This window comes from Seriola dumerili, unplaced genomic scaffold (assembly GCF_002260705.1).
Source record: "Seriola dumerili isolate Sdu_G_001 unplaced genomic scaffold, Sdu_1.0 BDQW01000301.1, whole genome shotgun sequence".
NCBI classification, from domain to species: Eukaryota; Metazoa; Chordata; class Actinopteri; order Carangiformes; family Carangidae; genus Seriola; species Seriola dumerili.
Window position 1 is genome coordinate 734,820 of NW_019174556.1, and position 21,434 is coordinate 756,253.

At 39.0% G+C, this 21,434-nt stretch overlaps 2 protein-coding genes across 4 annotated transcripts; one reads left to right on the forward strand and one right to left on the reverse strand.

The window, feature by feature from the left end:
• The first annotated feature begins 566 nt into the window (after positions 1 to 566).
• Positions 567 to 12,272, forward strand: fam114a1 (family with sequence similarity 114 member A1). 2 transcript variants are annotated; one of them, XM_022758547.1, is made up of 13 exons: positions 567 to 632; positions 2,425 to 2,760; positions 3,214 to 3,298; positions 3,434 to 3,663; positions 4,788 to 4,922; positions 5,137 to 5,289; positions 5,379 to 5,580; positions 7,247 to 7,332; positions 7,614 to 7,829; positions 8,004 to 8,143; positions 8,237 to 8,309; positions 10,110 to 10,163; positions 10,789 to 12,272. In XM_022758547.1, the coding sequence occupies exons 2-13, from the start codon at positions 2,431 to 2,433 to the stop codon at positions 10,912 to 10,914; spliced, it is 1,830 nt and encodes a 609-aa protein (XP_022614268.1). In that variant the 5' UTR covers positions 567 to 632; positions 2,425 to 2,430; the 3' UTR covers positions 10,915 to 12,272. The 2 variants fall into 2 exon arrangements, with proteins under 2 accessions (XP_022614268.1, XP_022614269.1); XM_022758548.1 differs by having other exon boundaries at positions 5,379 to 5,541.
• LOC111231455 lies at positions 12,270 to 19,614 on the reverse strand. 2 transcript variants are annotated; one of them, XM_022758549.1, is made up of 10 exons: positions 19,283 to 19,614; positions 18,382 to 18,678; positions 16,276 to 16,581; positions 15,190 to 15,300; positions 15,054 to 15,104; positions 14,494 to 14,529; positions 14,372 to 14,410; positions 14,248 to 14,280; positions 14,107 to 14,154; positions 12,270 to 12,432 (listed from the first exon to the last, which is right to left on the reverse strand). In XM_022758549.1, the coding sequence occupies exons 1-10, from the start codon at positions 19,368 to 19,370 to the stop codon at positions 12,344 to 12,346; spliced, it is 1,098 nt and encodes a 365-aa protein (XP_022614270.1). In that variant the 5' UTR covers positions 19,371 to 19,614; the 3' UTR covers positions 12,270 to 12,343. The 2 variants fall into 2 exon arrangements, with proteins under 2 accessions (XP_022614270.1, XP_022614271.1); XM_022758550.1 differs by lacking the exon at positions 16,276 to 16,581.
• Between the last annotated feature and the right edge of the window lie 1,820 nt (positions 19,615 to 21,434).

Below are 21,434 nucleotides of genomic sequence, written 5' to 3' on the forward strand. Positions count from 1 at the left end.
TAGAAGAGAATGGCAGATATCATATTTCAAGTAACATTTAGCGTGAGAATGTATTGATGTACTTTTCTTTTTTCTTTTTCTTTTCTTTTTTTTTGCAAAAAACTGTGTAAACTGCAAATCCACAAGCTATTGAGATCCACAAATGCTTTTTTTGCCTCACAAATAGAAAATTGATTCACAAATGCCTTTCTGAAAGTTGTAAATGTTTGGAAGATATTCACAAATGTTTTTCATTTATTTGTAAATGAATTGAATGTATACACAGATACGTTTTATAGGTGGGATTCGTTTGTGTATTTGCAGATCCGTTTTATATTTTTGTGAGTTTACACATTTACTTTTTAGATCTGTGGAAGGTGTTTTATATTTACAGATTACACATTTACACACGGCTTGTCAATCTATTCACACAAATAATACTGAGGCAAATCTACCTCCATAGGAATTGCACTTTTTAGTTAAATTAGCTGCTGTATTAATTGGCTTGCTTAGCGGATTGAACTGTGTTGGTTTACTGTCCAGTAGACCTGTGGCAGGGATTCATTTTGCCGGTTGTTACTCTTTGGTGCAGTCACCTACCGGCCTGCCGACGTGGCGGGGCGGAAGAGGAGCCGCTAGCTGGCACCAAACGGGTGAGTTGCACTGTCACTTTCATAAAAACAAAACTGTCTTTGAGCTTTGTAAGTTTTCTTTCACTGTGACAACAGAAAGACACAAATCTGCAACTAGCTGAAAATGAAGTTTTCACGAATACGCTGCAGTGCTGAGAATGTGTCTGTGAAACTCGTCAAAATGATAACAATCCTCTGAATAATAGCCTAATTGTCATATCGCTTTGAAATAGAACAGTGGTCTTTGTTGACTGTCCGCCGTATATTGTTCTGTATGTTGTCAGGCTGCTACTATTTCAAATCATGGTGTTAAAAGAAGTACAGGAGGCTTTGTGGAAAAAGCTCGTAGTGATTGATTTAATGATGAATTTATTTGGGAGTTACTATGCTACATACATATGTTTGTCACCACAGGCTGTCATCGCAGTTAATGCATCAAATGTAACATTTTAAGTATTATTCTGCTCCAGAATAAAAGAAAATAGTTACATTATAGGCTACTTATTCGACCTTGTATTTCCAGGCTGTTGCAATGTATCTTTTCTCTTTTTCTGGACAAATATTTATTTACCATCTTATACATACAGTGCGTCAGAGACAACAATTTGACAATTTGCTGCCAGGAAACAGCCATAAACAAACTCAACAGTGATAGAAAACAAGAGGATGGCAGTAATCATATGAAAACATGTACAGCAAACCACCAGTAGATGGTGACATTGAAGATGAAATGACAACAGGTGGTGTGGTGTAGTACAGTATCTTATGATTTCTCTGACTCAGTTCACACAGCAGTTTCAAAGTGCAAAACTTAACACATTTTTTGTAAGTTTTTGTCTCATTAATCTCACTTACCATGCAACATTTAAAGTGTCTCAATAAAGTTTTAAATAATGACTTATTATAATTCATTGCATCAGTTTACAATTTCTCTCTATCTACCACAAAGTGTGTACTTTTAGTCACCAGACATTAAAACAGCTGTAACTGTAATCGTCTAATATTGCCTTGAGATAACTTCTGTTGTGATTTGGCGCAATATAGATAGAAATTGACTTCACTCGACTTCACTAAAGTAATATTGTAATGCCAGAAGGCATAAAACCGTAAACCATATTTTACACTACACCAACGGAAACTAAATACATTACAACATTTAGAAAGCAAAGAAAATAAAACAAATATATATACCAGGGGGGGTGAAGTAAGTGATGTTGCAATGGTGGTCACCTGGGTAATGCTGTGTGAATAATGAGAAATGCTGAATTGATTTAGTGATTTTATTTGAACTTTGTGCCAATATGAGGTGGCTGCAGTCTAAAGTATGTGATCTAGCGTTTTGCTGTTTTAATGTTAAGAAGGGCAGTTGTGTGCTTTGCGTTAAGAGTTTTGCACATTGAAATTAGAGCTAATAGTCAGTTGATTAATTGAAAATTTGACTGACAAAAAATTAATCATGATTCAGAGGATCAAAATTTCAGTCAATTATCAAGAAAACAATATCAAAAATGCCCTGGTTTCTGCGTCTACAGTGTGAGAATCTGATCATTTTAACATTATAAACTGAAAATCTGGGGATTTTGTGGAGTGATATTTGGACAAAACAAGGCATCTGAAGAGACCACCTTAGGCGCAATAGAAATGTGATGGAGATTTTTTTCAATATTTTCTACCAAATAATCATCAGCTGCAGTCCTAAAAGAAACTCAGTTATGAAAATGAAATTAAGCCAAAAGCAACTGAAAACTAATGTAAGGTGTTGGGTAATCATCATATACCAGAACACAACCAAAGATCTCCTCTCCTCTTACAGATCACCATGTCCCAGGCTGCCCCCTCTGATGCAGACCCCTCTGCAGACACCACCCACCCACCTGACCAACCCCCCCACACTGAATCCGGCTCCTGCGAGGATGTCCCAGCAGCCCCTGCACCACCCTCAGCCCCTCTGCAGCCTCCTTTGATCCCTGAGAGTTTCAGCCCCCCACAGTCCACCGAGGAGATGACCACAGAGGACCCCACCACCGCGACTGACATTTCACAGGGCCAGACTGACCAACTAGAGCGTGTCGCTGAGGATCAGGTGGTAGAATGTGACCAACCAGTGAGCCTGGAGCCAGACACAGAGGCTGCAGAGGAGGATGCAGAGGTTTGTAGCACTAGTTTCTACCTACTTGTTGAGTTTTGATTATATTTTCTTGACATACAGTGCATACTATAATCTTCAATTTGGGATTTCTGAGGCCAATACTGATATTGATATTTGATATTATAATCTGATAATTACATATAATTCAGTATCAGTTCTTTTACATAAACACACATTTCTCATAAGGAAAATTATAAAAAGAAATTTTATAGAGAGACCTAGATTACCTCAAACATGCATTTGGCATTTCTCCAGTACAATGTCCTGTTACAGATAGGTTGACATATTCACTTACACCAACTTATCTCCAAGAAGCTAACATTGACCAATACATCAGCCTGGCCTGAGTTAGCAGCTAATGCAGTATCTCCTTGTCTTTTTCAAATCATGCATACAAGAGTCATGTTTTCAAATGGATATAGTTAATGTATATGTGTGTGTTTGTGTGGACAGAGGTCACTTGAGGAGAGAGACAAAGGCTGGGGAGGTTGGAGTTCATGGGGAAAATCTCTTCTGACTAGTGCCACCTCCACAGTGGGTACGTCTTCTGCTCTTATTTCTGTTCCTCCATGTCAACTTTCCTCATCAAGCCATTTTTTCCTTTTCTTTCTTGTAGATTCCACTTTCTCCCCATTCTCTGTGAGTGTTTAACTTTGTGTGTGTCCATGTGCAGGTCATAGCCTGACCTCAGTAAAGGTGAAGGCAGGAGAGGCTCTGCGTCTCCACAGGACCTCAGTAGGAGAGGAGGTGCGAGAAGAGGAGGAGGGGGCAGAGGTGAAGAGAGATGAAGGAGGAGAGAGTGGAGAGGCTGACTTGTCCAGTTCAGGGGAGTCTTCTTCTGTGATTGCAGCAGCTTCTAGCAGAGGTGTTTTCTCTACAATCACACATGCTGTGCAGAACACAGTGAGTGACTACACACACACACACACACACACACACACACACACACACACACACACACACACAAAACTTTGACTTTCTAATATACTGTATATGATGCCTCTTCTTCTGCCCTTACTATGCTTGTAGGTTCATAGCTATGCAGTGAGCTAAACATGCTTCTAGTAAAAGTTTAAGATTTGTAGTTTTCACTGTAAAAATGAATTAATGTTGTAACAAGAAAAATGGATTCACAATTCAACTGACTAGCTGTAAAAGTAGTTGTATTGTTCCTCATGTCAGAGTACAAACATGTAAAAGAGCATTAACAGTTAGCCCGATATTAAATTAACAGTTACCTTGAATGCTGTAATGTAGCAACACATTAGCTTCAGACAACTAGAATAGTGGTTCACTACGAAAAAACCCACTAACTTAATAATGTCAAATTTACAAATCACAGAAATCACAGATGTGTCTATAGAACATGTTCCAACTCGGCCATGTGGGGATAGATAAAAGGGAAAAATGCTGGATGTAAAAATGAACAGCGACTGCTGTGGAATGTTGCTAGCAGTGGTCGCTATAGCAACAGAATGTTCAAGTGAACTGGTGGCATAGTAATAAGTTACTATGGTGACTAAAAGCCAAAATTCTGAGACAGCAACTCAAAATTGAAAATTTGTATGTCAAAATGTTTACTAGCTTACTAAATTAGGCTGTGTTTGAAATCACTATATTTACTGTGTGAAACTTACTCCCACAATGGAACAAAAAAAGTAGTGCCCATGACATATACTGTAGCTACACTACTTTCTGCTTATTTCTGCTAATCACACAATGAAGTGCTTTATAATGAAAAGTACAGTCGGGGGGCACTGCTCCCATGGTGACACAAAATGATGATGAAGTGTCAAAATCTCAATTTGCTGCTCACTACAGAACTACGAACTGAGTGTCTCTTATGTAGAGAGTAGTGAGTGAGTAAACAAGGGAGTGATTTTGGACACAGCAGTAGTCCCCAAGTCCACATGTTGATTCAGTATCTCATAATTTTGGATTCAATTGTTTATGTATTTCTGTATGTATTATGTAATTCTAGTAATTAGTTTTATTCATGTATGTCCCATTATTTTTGTCTATCGAAGGGTAAGTCAGTGATCAGTGGAGGTCTGGATGCCTTGGAGTTCATTGGAAAAAAGACCATGACTGTTCTTGCTGAGAGTGACCCGGGTTTCAAAAAGACCAAGACCCTGATGCAGAAGACTGCATCACTAAGTCAGGTATGCAGACTTTGACACACACAACCCACTTACAGTCTCAGACAATAAAAACAATACATCTCCTCCTGTCAGATAAATAATTTAAAACTTGTGTATTGTGTGTCTGTGTGGACAGAATAAGTTGGTGCTTTTCAGTGGAAATACACATTCTGTAATATCTCTTAATGACAGCTGTGCTGCAGTGTTATATTACAGTTTTACTGTGATTTTTCAGATGTTGAAGGAAGCCAAGGAGAAGGAGCGCGCACGTCTGAGCAACCAGCCCATCAGTGCACCCACAGCTCACTATGGTATTCTGTTTGACGACTACCAGGGCTTGTCACACCTCGAGGCCCTGGAGATCTTGTCCAATGAGAGTGAGGCCAAGGTAAGGCACCAGTGTGAGGAATACAGAGTACTTTGCCCAAACAGTCTGTTTAAAATAGTGTTCATTAAGTTGCATATATCTGCTCTTAGGTTCAAGCATTCCTGTCGTCCCTGGTTGAAGAGCAGCAGGAGGAGGTGAAGAAGGAGCTGATTTTAATCAAGGATATTTTCATCAAGCAAGAGGAAGAGGAGGAGGAGGAAGGAGAGGGAGAAGGAGAAGGAGAAGGAGAAGGAGGACAGACGAAGGATAATGGTGATCTAAGTTCCCAATTACACTCTTCTACCCCCCTATGTGAGTGACCCAGACCAAATAACCAGACCTGCTGGAGGAACAGGTGGTCCCTGAACACTGACCCGGGATCAGTTGGCCTCATTATCATTTTCTGCTTAAACTCTTGCAGAGGGACACGTTCAAGTTCTGACACTGGATCAGAAGTTTGAGATCAAAACTGACATTTCACTTTGGTTGAATTTTCCCTTTAGTTTTATACTGTATCCATATCTGGGCTTTTAGCTGACTTTATTGTTTTTTGTCAACATTATGCTATAATCACATATTACATTAATTGTGAGCAGAGCAGAGCACTTGGCAGGTAGGTTGTTTCAAGCATCTACCCCACTCTATCACTATCACAACCAGTGATGCAGATTTTACAGGAAGTAGATGATGATATGCAGCTTGACTTTGCTGACAGCTTATTAAGATGAACAGTACACACTTTTCTGAAGGCCAAAACAAATAGAAAACTACAAGCCAAAAAAATAGTTGACTGTGCTGCTAGCCATCTGTCTCAGACTGTCACATACAGTCTAACTCCTGCTCATCTAACCAGCCAGAGAAACAAGACAATCCTGCCTGATGACAGGTACCTTAGGGGCTGAAAATTATTATCCAGGAGCGGTTGATTTATAAACTGCAATATCTTCCCCAACATTTCAAAATGATACATTTATAACAAACATGACAAGAAGGTGAATATTCCAGCCACTAAATGAGTTAACCAGAAATTAAATAGAAATCTTAGATGATGACAACAACAAATCACATGTCAGTCTCTGTCTGTTTCACTATATAGTGATACAAAAATCAGAGTCAGGAGCAGAACAACAGCCTTACAGCCAGCAGGGATTCGGTTTGGACACTTAATAGGAGAAGCCGAGTCTCAACACAGAATTTTAAACTGCCCAAAGACTCATCTCATTTTCCTTATGTTGGGAAGAAACCCTAAGTCTCTGAGTATACAGAAATAATTTTTCCTGTTTGCAAAAGCCTAGAAAACCTTGGATGCCTATGGGAGGCAGTGTTGGAGGCGTTAGGTTCCAGATCTCTGGTATCTGCTAAGGAAGTAGAAAATGTTCTACCAAAGTGAAATCCAGTGTTGAGGGGATGCTTTGTCACTTAAAATTTTGGTTTCCATCATATCTCACCAGCCGCTTGTCACTTTACATTTTAAAAGCAACATGTAAACTTTTACTGCGTGGCAGGTGCTTCGGGCGATGTCACAGTCGTGCAGAGTTCAAAGCCAGCGGGTTTCTTTTCACCTGGAGGGTTTCACACGGTGCCTGATCCAGTGTTGGTGTTCAGGGGCCAACGACACCTTCACATCACATCACTGATTACAAAAAAAAAAACAACAACAGACACAATCTATCAGATGAAGACATTAAACCTGCATGATCATTCTCTACTTGTAATTTAGATGCAGGAGTTTGCATTAATTTGCACAAGTTCATGTTTCACCAAATCTCTGTTGTGCTGTTAGCTGAAGGCACACAGAAATATTAATATTATAAACTCAGCATGGGGGATATCAAAGCATTAATGGCATGTGGTACAAATCTGTTATAATTTTACACTAAATGCATCTATGGCTATAACAAACAATGTGTGAGTAGAAGTATGCTAACATGACAAGCTTTTATCTTTGTATATGTGTGTGTTTGTGTGTTTCTGCCAGCTGCTGATGGAGAGGAGTTTGTGAGTGTTCTCACTGAGCTGCTGTTTGAGCTTCACGTTGCTGCCACACCAGACAAACTCAACAAGGTGATTCTCATATACATACACACACACACACACACACACACACACACACACACACACACACACACACACACACACACACACCACTTCGACAGCTCCCCTCTCCTGCTGCGGTCTTGGAAGTCATATAAAAGTTATCACCTTTGAAGTCCTACTGCATAATCAAATTCACTTATATAGAACCTACATTAGCATATAATCGTGTAGACGCATATAATTAGCATACATCAGGATGATGATCTCTCACCATGCAGAGCTGATGGGTAGTAATTATGCATCTCCAGGCTCGGATGAGGGCCCATGATTGGGTGAACGAGGTGGAACAGCCTGTCACTACGGAGACAGTTGGCGGGGAAACGCAGGACCAGCCGGGAGGAGAGGCCTCGTCTGTAGTGAACAAAAAGGAGGAGAAGAAGAGAGATGGAGAGGAGCAGGTGGAGGAGATGAAGGGAGAAGAGGAGGAAAAGAAGGAGAAAGAGAACGACCCCAGATCTGTAGAGGTGAGGTCAACTCAACAGTGTGTTATGTGATTTTTTTTTTTAACTTAAACTCCTTATTCCCTGCCCTGTCACAGCATTTGATTAGATATACTGATTTTGTGTGTGTGTGTGTGTGTGTGTGTGTGTGTGTGTGTGTGTGTGTGTGTGTGTGTGGGTTCATCTCCCATTCTCCAGGTTGTCTACCTGTCATCAGTAGGCAGTCTGGCAGAAGTGACGGCTCGCAGTATCGAGCAGCTCCACAAGGTGGCAGAGCTCATCCTCCACGGCCAGGAGTTAGAGAAACCAGCCAGAGACCAGGCACACATCCTCGCTAGGTGTGTGTGTTTGTATATATGTGTGGGCATGTATTAGGAGCACTACACTGGGAGAACCAAGTTTTGGTATAATCTCCATATTTTTTTTCCCAGGCTGACATGTGCCATGTGTAAGGAGGTGGAGTGTTTGGCCAGGAAGTTCTCGGACACTATGCTTCTGGTTGGGGTAGGTGAAAGGGACTGTGCTTGTGTTTGTTTGTGAATAGTAGTGTGTTTAAGTGTCCCAGGAAATCCAAACAATTTGTTGGTCTGTCTTTCATTACACAGCCCTGTCTGAGGCTCCCAGTCTTAAGCCCATTTGTTATACTGAAGACACAAATATTTAAAAACGTTATGCTATAGAGAAAAATCAAAAGTTTATATTGCTTGTAATCCCATGTCCCTGTCCCTGTCCCTGTGTTAATAGTTGTCATGTTATATGCCAAAATAAAAAAAATATTTTTAATGAGATGAGAGATTCCCCCTCTTTTCTCTTCCTGTGAAACATAAAAATATTTAATTATAAATAATGACTCACCTTGAACTCAGGGACGTTTTAATCATTCATTTATTCATCCATTTATTCAATCAAATGTGATTTATTTTTGACAACCACCACATAAAGCCACGTTTGTCGATTAGCTCATGGGTCGCAGCAGCTGGCAGAGCAATATTTTAGTAGCAAGTGTGTATTTGGATCTCAGTCAGCAAAAACCTTGTTAACATTTCCAAAGAATGCGGCTGAGGTCTTATTTATGAATTTCTCCCTCGCCTCCCACCTCCTGATCTGTCAGTGCAGGTGAGGGAGGTTTGGGTGGAGGCAGACACTCTATAGCTGTGTATTTCTCCAGGTTTGCTAAGCACTGTCAATTTTTAAGTGATCCAAACAAATCTCAAGGATTCTATTTGAAGATACAATTATTACCCACCCACATATTTAGTTTCACTGAGAAAAAAATATAAGATAACAGAAGCTGAGGATGGTCGAACTGTTGTTTCACTTTGACTGTAAAGAAAAAAGTAATTTCCTAAAATAGCAGGACACCGTAGTTTTTAGCCTTAGACTCTATAAAGATCGATGTAGCCTGAGTGACGTCACCCATAGGTTTCTGTAGAGCAGTTTTGAAGCTCAGAGTGGGCTACTCCACTGTTGCCATCTTGGCAGTGCCTGACTCTGCCTAACTCCCAGCTAATCCCAAAATGAAAGCAGTGAATGCTGGTTTTTGGCAAGCATGTGCTCACCCATGTGTCACAATCATGCAGTTATATAAAAATTCACCCCCCGTACAGTTATCATGAAGGAGGAAGAGGAAAGGGACTGTTTTCACCTGCAGATTAATATACATTTGGTACAATCGTGATTGTTTACTCGGCAGAGTAATATATGTGAGAGTGACTCAACATAAACAATATACATACAAAAGGACTTTTCTATGTTAGAGTTGCAGCGTCTTTTAGAAGCTGGCCATCTATCTTCACCAACAAAGATCCAGCCTTATTGTATATATAGGATGTGTTTTACCCACTCTGTAAAGCACTGTGAAGAAAACTCTTAAATGCACTGGTTAAATAAAAAACTCTATTCCCATTAAGTCAGTTATTGTTGCCATTGTTTGTTTTTTTCACATTTCATCCATTGTTACTCAAGTAACTTGTTGGCTGGTGAAATAGCGACAGGGTACTCTTCTATGGCAATGAAGGAAAATATCCACCATCTTCCAGCAATATGCAACAAAAGAAAATATCACGTAGTGAAAGTGTGGCTCATTTATGTGTTTTGGAATATAATGAGGGAATAAGCTACTTCCTACTTATGACAATTGTCAGTTGTTTTCTTACCTGGAGTTTGTCAACTGTAAGGAAATGTAAAATATAGCCTGCCTTATCCTTTAATATTTGTAGTTTTTGGTGTGTTTTTCCCATTAAAGTATTTATGTTTATCTCACCGCTTTTTCCTGTCTCTCATCTCTCATTTTCTGTCTCTCAGGGCCAGAAGAAAGCAGAGGAGTTGAATCCACTGGTAGACAGTGTGCTGCTAGAGGTGAGATACGCAGATTTTTGCCTGAAACAATCCTAATTATATATGTATCTCAATTTGTGATAAATGAAACTAATGACGCAGCAGTCTCAGTCTGATCACTGTTAGAAATGTGTTGATCATTGCGAGCGGTGTGATGATTGATCACATTTAACTTGTTAATGGGGAACAAACATGCGCGAGATGTTTTAAGATATATTAGAATAAATGAGGAAAAAACAAAAGACATTCAAAATAGATTTTAAACACCAGGAAGTTAAATTACACTAAGAGTGCAATCAGCATTTTACATTTCAAAAACGGAGCCACAAATAGTGCTCCACAGAATTTTATTTCATGTTTAAATGTTTTATGCTTTAATTCAAAAAGCATTATTCTTTACTAGTGTACTGTATGTTATCCTTTGATACAATTTTCTGCTGTCGTGGAGAATACTAATCTGTTCTATTCTTTGTACTCCTCCTGTTCGGTTGATAATGTCCAATATATTTAGGCTGCACATAGTGTTTTTTTTTTTTTTTTAAATACCCACCAATCCCTAAATATGTTAAATTATGCTTTTCCATGTGGGAAATGATGATGATGATTATGATGATGATGATAATGATGATGGGTTTCCTGTCTACAGGGCTCCAACAGTACCAACTACATCCAGAATGCATTTCAGCTGCTGCTTCCCGTCCTGCAGATCTCCCACATCCAGAGCCAACACTGCCGACCCACCACAGACCCAGCTGCACAGACACAGCACTAACACACACACACACACGTGCCACCTGCTCACCCGCTTGTCTTAATATATCTATTGTTGTACAGTGACTTATAGAGATTAGATTATTCCAGATTACACGCTTATATCAACATTAAGTGCCGCAGCAACAGGCAGAAGATGTTTAGATATGCAGAATATAATCTTGAAGATAACAATTTAATGAACAGATACATGTGGTAATGAGCCACATGCAGGTTGTATGTGTGTTTCTTCCACCTTGTATCTCTGAATGTTATTCTGTCTCTGTTTGATATTTTTGCTTTGAGGAACCAAACATTGTCCAGAGCTGAATCAGTTTCAGCTGTGACTCATTCTGTCTGACAAACAAAGATGTTTCTCTAACATTTCCAAAATACTGAACCAAAAACAAAACATGATAACTGATTGTGTTGAAGGGATTCTTCATTAATGTATATTAAGCTTTCTTTGCACTCCTTGTAATTTTAACAGAAAGAACTTTGAATAACACTAATGAAATGTATGTTTTGCTGAATTGTTCTGAAATCTCGACTGAGACAAAACGCCAGTATTAATGATGATACACCACAATCTTTGTTGTTTCTTTTTCATTTTGTTTTTTTTTTTACGTTAAATTATATGAAGCGACACTACCTTATATTTCACTCTTATCTAGTTTGATTTGAACAGAAAATACTTTGAATTAGGAAACATTTTGTTCTCCTTCTCCCCTCTTGTGTACACTCATAAAAAGTAGTTTGACATTTCTTTGGGAAAAAGCAAATAAGTACATTTCCCACCTTGAAGAAGGCAGTAGCCAAAACATGTAGTGTGTTTAAACTTTTTCTTGCCCTCTGGAATAAAGGCTTTTAATATTGTTTTACCAGGATCACTAGATTTACATACTCTTTGATCCTCAGAGGTAAATATATCAACCATTTTCCGCTTGACAACTGGTGGATTTTCAGCAGCAGTCCTGAGGTGCTCACAGTGCATCTGTTTTTTGAATATCCAGTGTTAAATTGACTCTTACCTTCCAGCCAGCAGTTATTTAGACCTCTCTCTTCCCCTTCTTTACCCCCCCCCCCCTTTAGAAATACACTGATACAGGCAAGAAAGTTATTAGGCAAAGAAAATATTAGTCAGTCCTGTCATAATGTTTTGGCTCCTCGCAGCTACTGCAAGATGGGGTAAGATTGTTTATCAGCCGCGCTTCTGCCTTAGAATATAAAATGATTTGTAATGTGATCTGGAAAATATTTTGGGAGCAAAAGTCATTTATTTAACTTTGGACAGTTTACTAATGTGTTTAGACTGCCCTCTAATAAAATGCCCTAAGACTGTTTGAGGATGACATGTTGAAAATAAACAGTTTAACCATCTTTCATGTGTCTCAGATGTTTTTATTTTCAACATAAAGGTGGCCAGTAAGTGATGCAGTCATTTTTATTTTTCACTTTAGGTCCATTTCTGTGCTCCGCTCCACTGGCTGCTCCTCTGTGAGGGACGAGGTGGATGGATGGCCACGATGATGCAGATTTGCTAAAGATAGACGAGATAGAAAATGTAATAAACAGACTGGAGTTAGATGATGTTGAAAAAGGCCAGGAGGCAGCATATCTTAATTCATAGCTTGAGGTACATTAGATTGCCTGCTACAGTAAATTAATTCAGACTTTACCCATGATGATTATCTTCTAAACTCTGAATATTAAGTATCATCTGCACTAAAACAGGGACCAGATATAGTATCCTCAAAAAGTGAGGATGGAAGCACTGTAATTCATTTTACACCTCTGCTTCACAATATTTCACAGGGAATATTGTACTTTTTACTCCAGTGCATTTATTTAGCCTTAGTTATGAGTAACTTTGCAGATTTTGAATATTAATACAAAATATAATGAGCTCTAATAAAATGCATTTTTATAGACTCAGCAGCAGTACATGAAGTAGTTCAAATTGGCCCCACCTTTGCCTGCTGCAACATTAAAGTCATCCCCACACACTAATGCATCAATAATTAAAATATAATATTGTAATATAGTTTATTATTTTTATTATGATTATTATTATTGTTATTATTAGTAGTAGTAGTAGTAGTAGCCTAATAGTAGTAATATTTTGATGCTCATACTTTAGAATTTTTACTAGGGGAAGGTAACAGGGTCTAGCACTAGGACCCAGGCAAAGGGCAGCGTCTATCCAAAGGGGCGGGATCTCACCTAGGTTATACTTCCTGCTTTGAGACACACCTGAGAAGCTACACACCCCTTTGTTTGGTGTTTGATCTGGTAGGCACCTTTTTAAGAGTTTGTGTTTAAGACCATTAAGCTGTAGCCCCAAGAAATTTTACACTTGGTTCATAATATTAACTGAAACTGAAATATTTGTACTTTTAGATTCTTCATGTTGGGCGAGGGACTAACACTTGTGGTTTCTTATCCACATCAGCCACGACACATTGCCCTTGGTATCATTAATCTATGGTCCTTTATCTTCCAGTCACCTGCATGTCTCTGACTCGGAGGGAATCTGTGTTCCAGTCTAGCAAGGTACATGTTGCTTTATTTTTGACATTGCATGCAATGTTTTCTTTTGGCATTTCAATGTGCTTCTGTTTAGTGTTCAAATAACAAACTGTGGAAAAACCAACAGTTTTTCACAGTTTCATCATGAGATTGTAGTGTACTTTTTACTGAGTCAGTTGTATGAGCCTTTTTTGTGTTTTTATTCAACTTTTGTTTTTTCTTGTGGGTTTTTTTAGTAGCCCTATCAAATGCAAGCTTTATTGTGTGATTTGACTCGCCCTATAGCTTGCATGCGGGTAATTTTGGAGTGGTGTTTTGGATTCAAATTGAATGGCATTAATGTGCCGGCAAACTTTGTGACAAATGCACTAACTTCCTTAAGGGTCCGGTCTAGTGCCACATTATTATTTCAATCATGTATGTATTACTGTCTATCACGCTCTATCACTATCACTGTCTCTATAGGTTCCATTTTACTCTGAATCTAGTGTATCTGAGTATTGCCTGATCGCAGATGAATGCAGGACTTTCACTTGTGCCAGAGTATTTCTGCTCTGTAGTATAGTAAAACAGTCTGAGTACTTCCTCCAACACTGGAGAGTTCTCATTGTGGTCCTCAATGGAAACAAAAATACACACTCCAAGTAGCCTCAGTCAGCTCATATGATTGTTGTAGTGCATTTACCAGTGTAGCAGTGGTCGATATTTCCATCCAGCAGGGTTTCTAAGTCCTCTGAAAAATGCACATGAAGACTATTAACACAGAAACTCACAGATTTCATCTGCATCTGGTCTGATGGATGCGTGTGTATGTATGATTCCCTACCCTGAGAGTCCGCTTCTTCAATGGGTGACAGTTCTGTCCATTGGAGAAAAAAAAGAAGCAAAGGACTGAAACAACAGATCAAATCATGTTCTTCCAAACTGTATGTATACATTTAAGAACTAACCTGACCAAAGCCGGGACCGATAGAAGTGAAGGTCTTCCCCTATTGGTCAATAACAGGCCATTAGAATGTCTTCAACTATATATTTATGGAGAATTATTGTACAATTTACCACAGTTATTTACCCTTGGGAGTGATGATTTCTGTGTGCTTCTTTCCATCTAGTTGAAACATCATCAGAAACATACAGTATATTGGACGTCTTCGTTATTACACATAATTCTGTTCTGAGAAACAGACTCAGACTGTAAAATCCAGTTTATCTTCATAATTGTCTTTGTGGTCTTATCTGCTCTGTGCTGAAAAGTGAGCTGATTTTCAGATGAACACAATATGGTCTGATACAGTGATACGTGATTAATATGACTATCAGGAATGTGTTTTAGACTGCATGTACATCAAAATAAATAGAAGGAAGTTTGATTTTATTCTAGATGCTAATTGACTCATAAACCACTGCAGTAGAAGATTGTCAGTTCACCTTGTGTGTAAATTCAAATGCATTTTCACTGACATAATTTGCTATTGGATAACAGGGTGTAAGAATAACTTAGAGAGAAGTGAGAACATGTGACCCTGGGTTTATAATGCGTGTACACATACTGTTAAAAAAAGGGAGGCATAAGGAAAAGTGTGAAGTAGAGTAGAAAAGTGTGTTTAAGAAATTAAAACTCAGGAAATTTACCCTTGAACTGCTGACCAGTAAGGTTGCAAACAGGGCTCTTCGTGGGCTTTTCTGACAAAGAACAAAAAAAAAATTTCAGGTCAACTTCCAAAGATCAAGTATCAACACAAATATCATGTGTTTCTCTGTGTCTTACTGCATGAGCGTTTGTCCAAGTAGATCTGCCCGAGCACAGTTGTAACTATAGTCAGGAGCACCACACACAGCAGAACCAACCAGAGCACCCTGAATATGCACCACCACTCATCTGGAGGATAGAGAGGGATTCATTAATGATTTTTATGTAAACGATTTATCATTTATTCTATACAATGTGAGAAAACTATAGAAATGTCTCACAATTATCCAGAGCTGAAAAAGGAGCTTGAATATTCTTCAAACACCCTTCAAGTTATTTGTTTTGTCTGGTCCCAAACCCAAAGATATTAACTTAAAATTATATAAATGCAAATGTTTGGCAGTTTTGCTTGAAGAGTGACTTTAGCAATCTATTCATTATGAAAATTAATCGATTAATCAAGTAATTGTCTCAGCACTGACCTGTTCTCCTCATGAGATTTGAAAATGATTTGAAATTCTTATCCAAACACAACAGATACATAGAAAGGGATATAATTGGTAAGCAAGCGATGGGAGAAAAATAAGTACAGGATACTGTGCATAAGGAGATAGACAAGAGACAGAAATAAGAGAAAAGAGAAATAATACTACGAGGTGAAGAGTAAGTGCTGACAAAGAGCAGAAAAAGAAAAAGAGTAAATGGAAAAGTGTGGTGGAGATGGGGCAAAAAATAAAGTGAGATGGATTTCCAGCTTTCTTTGTGTACACTGGAAAATATGACTTAGTCATAGCTTTAAGCATGGAGGAGTGTTGGAGAGCCGACTAGAAAGAGAAAAAAGCCAAAATCAATACAGCCTTGGAGATACAGTAGATTAAGATGTACTGTAACTCTCGGAAAGTGTGACCGATCATACAGTACACAGACAGAAAGAGAAACAAAGCTGAAATTGGAGTACAGAAGAAGAATTGAGAGAAATTCTTTCTATTGAAAAAAATGATTCCATTGTGGGTTTGAATGAGACTGAATCACTTTCACCTAAATGAAAACTGAGTGGCCTATTTCCTTGTCTCTTCTTGTCTCCTCTCCTCTCTAATCTTAAAATGAAGCCACACTGACCACATGGGGAACAAAGAGGCTCTGCTCTCTCATCCTGACACCAACCTCTCTGTGTCCGTTTCCATGGCAGCTTTTCCTTTGCTGTTGCAGTCGAAACTGTTTGATTGGCGAGCCAAAGGAGACAGCGGCTTTGATTGGCTGCCTCTGAGGTGGGCAGGACAGGGAGACAGCAGTAAAATGCCTTCTGTCCTTCATCACCCTTCCTCTTATCCTCCTCTTCCTCTTGCTCCTCAGGTGTGTGGAGGTCTAAGGAGCTGTCATTACTGTGGCCATACAAGGTGAGATTCAGGGTCTCTGCATCACTGAGTTGAAGCTCTACTGTCACTTCCAGATGTACCTTTTCAGGTGTGGCTAGATAGATAGAAAATTGATTATTATTTATTATCATTATATTTTGAAAAATAGTTATTTACAAAAATGACTTTAGTTATGTATATCTTTTTAGACAGTGGGCTATGAAATAATGGGCTATTGTTCTCTTACTTTTTACAGTCATTTCAGTGTCGTCACAGGTTATATTTTGTTTGTCTTTTGATTAAGTGTGCCACATGTGGTTTGACCTATTTCAAAGCTGTTGTGAAAAAAACATAGGCTATGTCTTCTACCATGCTCCCCTGTTTGTACCTTCATAATTATTTAGTGATGTAAGTGTACTGGATCTTTAAAGAGTTCAAATAGATGGGTGCAGACCCAGTAGTTACTCTGAAGGCAAGCATTAGTCACTTGAATTTGATTCGGGCAGCCATGGGTAGCCAGTGTAGGTTGATGAGTAGCGGAGTGGGATGATCAGCGCAGATGCACTGCCACTTTCTGGACCATTTGCAAGGGTTTCACTGTGCACAAATCGGGGGACTGCCAGAAAGGCATTGCAGTAGTTGAGGCAAGAGATAAGCATGGCCTGGACCAAGAGCTGGGTGGCATACTGAGTCAAGTAAGGTCTGACTTTTCTGATGTTGTATAGTTAAAAACCACCCTCTCCATACACTTAGATAAGATCTAAGTAGAAGTAGTTAAGTTACCTTAACCTGTTTGAATGCACCATAACAGATAACAGCATGGTACTTGAAGGAAGAGTATTTGTTTGGAGGCAACAGTTGAGTGAATGTGCATTTGTTGGAAATTAGGAGACCGGTCCCACTTCCTCAGCCGGACATAGGGAGGTATGGGAGAATGTGTAGTTAGTGGAAAGCGCAGCTGGGGTAGCAATGTTTTCAGGTTTGATCCTGAAGTCTTTATGAACACCAGAAGCTCAAGGGATAGCCGGATAGCATAGCCATAAATGAAATCAGTTTTATTAACTCCAGACAGTTCATTGGTCCAACAGAGAAGGAGACACATGTGAGTGAGGTCTGTTGCAGTGAACGGAGATTAGCCAGTTTTCTTTGCCCTTTAGCATAATGATACTTTTTACGTATGCCAGATACCACTGAGGTTGAGGGCTCACGCTTCTACTGACGCTTCAGCGACAGTCTGCTATTGGAATAGCATGAACTGAATTGAACACAGCTGTTCATGCATCAGGATTGATTGCATGCACCTGGGTACGCCTTTCCAGAAATAATGCACAATTAATGTGCTGAAAATTGATGTGAGGTGAACAGCATTATTTCTCTGCAAAGGTGTCACCACTCAAAATACACTACAAAAACATACAGTTCTCTCGTGGTTGTACAGTGGTGTTCACTTACAAACTATCTTTGGCTTAATACAGACACCAGCTGCAGAGAGCACAGTAACCACAGAAGACAAACTTGTTATTTTTCTTGTTACATTAGTTTCAGCTGATCTAATCTGCTGATGATGATTATCAGATGAATGTGAGTGTGAGTATTTTGCAGACCAGGAGCTGTAACCAAAATGGAACCAGCCATTGGTTGATTGTTGGGAAATGTCATTGGTTTTGCAAGTATTTAGTAATAAGTATCAGACAAATTTAAACTCTGACCTGATGATGTTGCTACATGAAAAGTCAGGGGATCACAAAAGTCATCACAATTTACCCAGAAATGTCTTTAGGATTCATTGTCTGGGGACCATGAATGTCCGGACAAAGTAGTGAGCTGGACAAGCGACCGACATTGTCGTCCATAGAACCATGCCACTAGTATCACTAAAAACAACGACTTATCTTTAACGTTAGTTGCGCAATACCTGATGATGAGTTGATGTTGTGCAATTCTGCCATGTCCATATCTGTTTGACACATGAACCAGCTCTTTTCTGAATCGTCATGCCCACTTTCGGAGTCCGATACAGGATCTGTCATGTTGCTTTGATTCCCTTGTGTGCAGGCCTGCTCCCACTTTCCTCGCTCCTCAGCCTGAGAAGGGTCACACATATCCGTTCTCTTAATTTCAGCATCCCCGATCTTGCCATTCGCCCCCTTCCTCACCTGATTGCCTCGCTCACAGGGTCGGTAGGGCAGACAGAAGAAGTTAACTTTTGATACTAAAAGGATAAAGAGAATGAACAAGAGAAAAGTCAGATTTCTCAGTAAGAGCGGGCTTTAAGTGGAGAGACATCAAAAGGCTCAAAAATCAGTGGAAAGTCTCAAAATGGAAGTTGTTGCCTCCAGTTTATATCTGAAGGCGTGAGGCAGAAAGGGGAAAGCAGAGAGGGAAAGACAAAAAGCAAAACCATTGAAGGCAAACACGTGCACAAGTACAAAGGGTAAAGCATGTTGTTCTCAAAAAGAGAACAAGCTTTTCAAGGCAACACAATACGGAAACATTTTCAAAGCTGCTGTCATTCAGTGTTGTACGGAACTATATTTGAGTCTGATTTTTATCTCAGAAACAAGAAAAAAGAAAAGGTCGAAGCAGAGTGAGAGGAAGAAACAAGACAAAGTGACTCAACAGAATAAAGTTTAGTTCTTTTTAAGGTTGGCTTTTGCAAGAACTTGAACAAAGTTTGAACAAAACATAAAGCAAACAGCTCCTCATTTTCAATGCCTCAAAAGGTTGTGAACTGATAGTAAGGACATAGTCCACACGTGGACATAAACAAAAAAAAAAACACACAAATAAACACAGACTGACATTGGATGACCCACCTCTGTATAATGTGAAGAATTCTGGGAGGCAGATGATGAAGGTGAGGATCACGAGGATGAACAGTTTAGTCAGTGCTGCTCTTGACATGGTTGCAACATAAGATCACACACACACACACACGCGTACACTGACACACACATCTTCATAAGATCACAGGCATGACTTGTGGCTTGTGGAGTCTCCGTCCTCCTCTTAAACAAACACGCTCATTCATACTCCATCACTGCCCATCAGAGTAGCCTTTGGTAGAGTTTAAGAAGCCCTGAGAATATGCTCATAATTCATATAGAGGCAGACGCCCAAAGCAACGAGGCACACTCACACAATACGAGGCAAGTCAACACTGCACTTCCTATTACACTTCCTGTCATTTTCTCAGAAAGAGTGAGAAATGGAGAGCTGCACCAAGAGCAAAGAGTTTCTATCAGCAGAATGTAAGTAGAGATGTTGTCGTGTCCGTTCGGGTGCTTGTGTAAGGGATGGTGTGTGAATGCTGATCCTCTCTTCAGAAGAGAGGGACAGACTTTATTAGACACAAACAAAGATGATCATGTGTTGTTTATGAGTGGACTCTTTGTGTAAAGTGAAATACGATTATGTCTTTCTCTGTCCGTGTAAAACATAGAAAGGGGTTTTTAAAAGAGGAAAATTCGGAACATGTATGGTAGACTGTGTTAGTGAATTACTGTATCAGTTGCCTGTGTTAAAATGAGGAGAGAAACAAACTCCCCACATTCTTTTTTTTTTTTTTTCCCATGTTTTTCGCTTCATTGTAAGGAACTTTTTTTCATGATTATGACTCAGTGCCATAATCATGAGATAACGTGACATACTAAGTTATAATGATCAGGGTTTTAATATTGAGATACTAAGTCATAATTCGAAGAACCTTTTCATAATTATGGAATTATATGTCAATTTTCCATTAGTCTTAATTATGAGACCCAAAACGATAATAATGAAAAGGTTTGATACTAAATGATAACTATCAGAAACTTAATGATGGATAACAAAAGATCAAATACAAAGTCATAAGTATGAGAAAGTTTATCATAATTATGACTTTGTATCTTATTATTGCAAAATATTATCTCTTACTGTCTCATCTCAATTGTACGACAGTTTCTCATGATTATGAACTACTAAGTCATAATTATCAGATACTGCAGTAATTCATATCAAATAATAAATCATACGCAGGAGAATATAATTATATTTATATGTTAATATATATAATGATATATATATATATATTATATTTAGTATATCATTTTGAGATATTATGAGAAGGTTTCCACACAATTATGAGATACCAAATCATAGATATCAGATTCATATGTTAAAGGTCAATGTCAGTTTCTAATAATTCAGATGATTATCAGCTACAATTTTTTTCTTTCTCATGATTATGATTCTCAAAGTTATAAAGATAAAGAAAGCTTCTCATGATTATCAGATATGTCAATAATGAAAATTTGGGTGTGGTTTTAATTTTTCCACGTGGCCTTCCACTGACCTCAGTCGCACTCCTTTAATTAACGGCAGCACACAGTAGAGAGCTGCCGGGTAATTCTATTGCTGCTGGGGAGGAATGACCTTTCTGTTCATCTTTTCTTTCTCTACTCTCTCCTGAAAATAATATGTATTTTTTCCTTTGTACCGTCTGACTTGATCTCTGTTGGGTGTTTAGTGTAGCTCAGATTTTATGGTTGGGTTCCTGAGAGCCACTTATCTTGGCGGGACTGGGACCGGCACACACATGCAAACACACTCAGAAGCTCAGACAAACACATACTCAAACACACAAACACGGTGATAGGCATGGCTGGCAGGTGGAGCCTTATCTCCACTCCACAGCAGCTTGCCACTCTCAGGGCTCAGTCGGCAGCTTATAGAAGTGATGGAAGCAGCCAAAACTAAAAAAATACAAAAATCACTTTCTTTGCTTTTAGGTCAAATCAAAGCTGCTCAACACCTCAGGCTTTTCCAAATGTTTGAGTGTATGGCTAAAATCTGTTTATCACTACAGTGTGTGTGTGTGTGTGTGTGTGTGTGTGTGTGTGTGTGTGTGTGTGTGTGTGTGTGTGTGTGTGTGTGTGTGTATATCTTCTAGAAATTCTGTATTCTGGTCCTGAATACAGTCAAACCAAA

Coding starts and splice junctions, on each gene's coding strand:
- LOC111231455 (XM_022758549.1), bottom strand. CDS start 19,370: ATGTCAAGAGCAGCACTGACTAAACTGTTCATCCTCGTGATCCTCACC. Junction 15,105..15,189: donor CTTGGACAAACGCTCATGCA/GTAAGACACAGA, acceptor GTTCTTTGTCAG/AAAAGCCCACGAAGAGCCCT. Junction 14,281..14,371: donor TCGGTCCCGGCTTTGGTCAG/GTTAGTTCTTAA, acceptor TCCAATGGACAG/AACTGTCACCCATTGAAGAA.
- fam114a1 (XM_022758547.1), top strand. CDS start 2,431: ATGTCCCAGGCTGCCCCCTCTGATGCAGACCCCTCTGCAGACACCACC. Junction 8,144..8,236: donor CAGGCACACATCCTCGCTAG/GTGTGTGTGTTT, acceptor TTTTTTTCCCAG/GCTGACATGTGCCATGTGTA. Junction 8,310..10,109: donor ACACTATGCTTCTGGTTGGG/GTAGGTGAAAGG, acceptor TCTGTCTCTCAG/GGCCAGAAGAAAGCAGAGGA.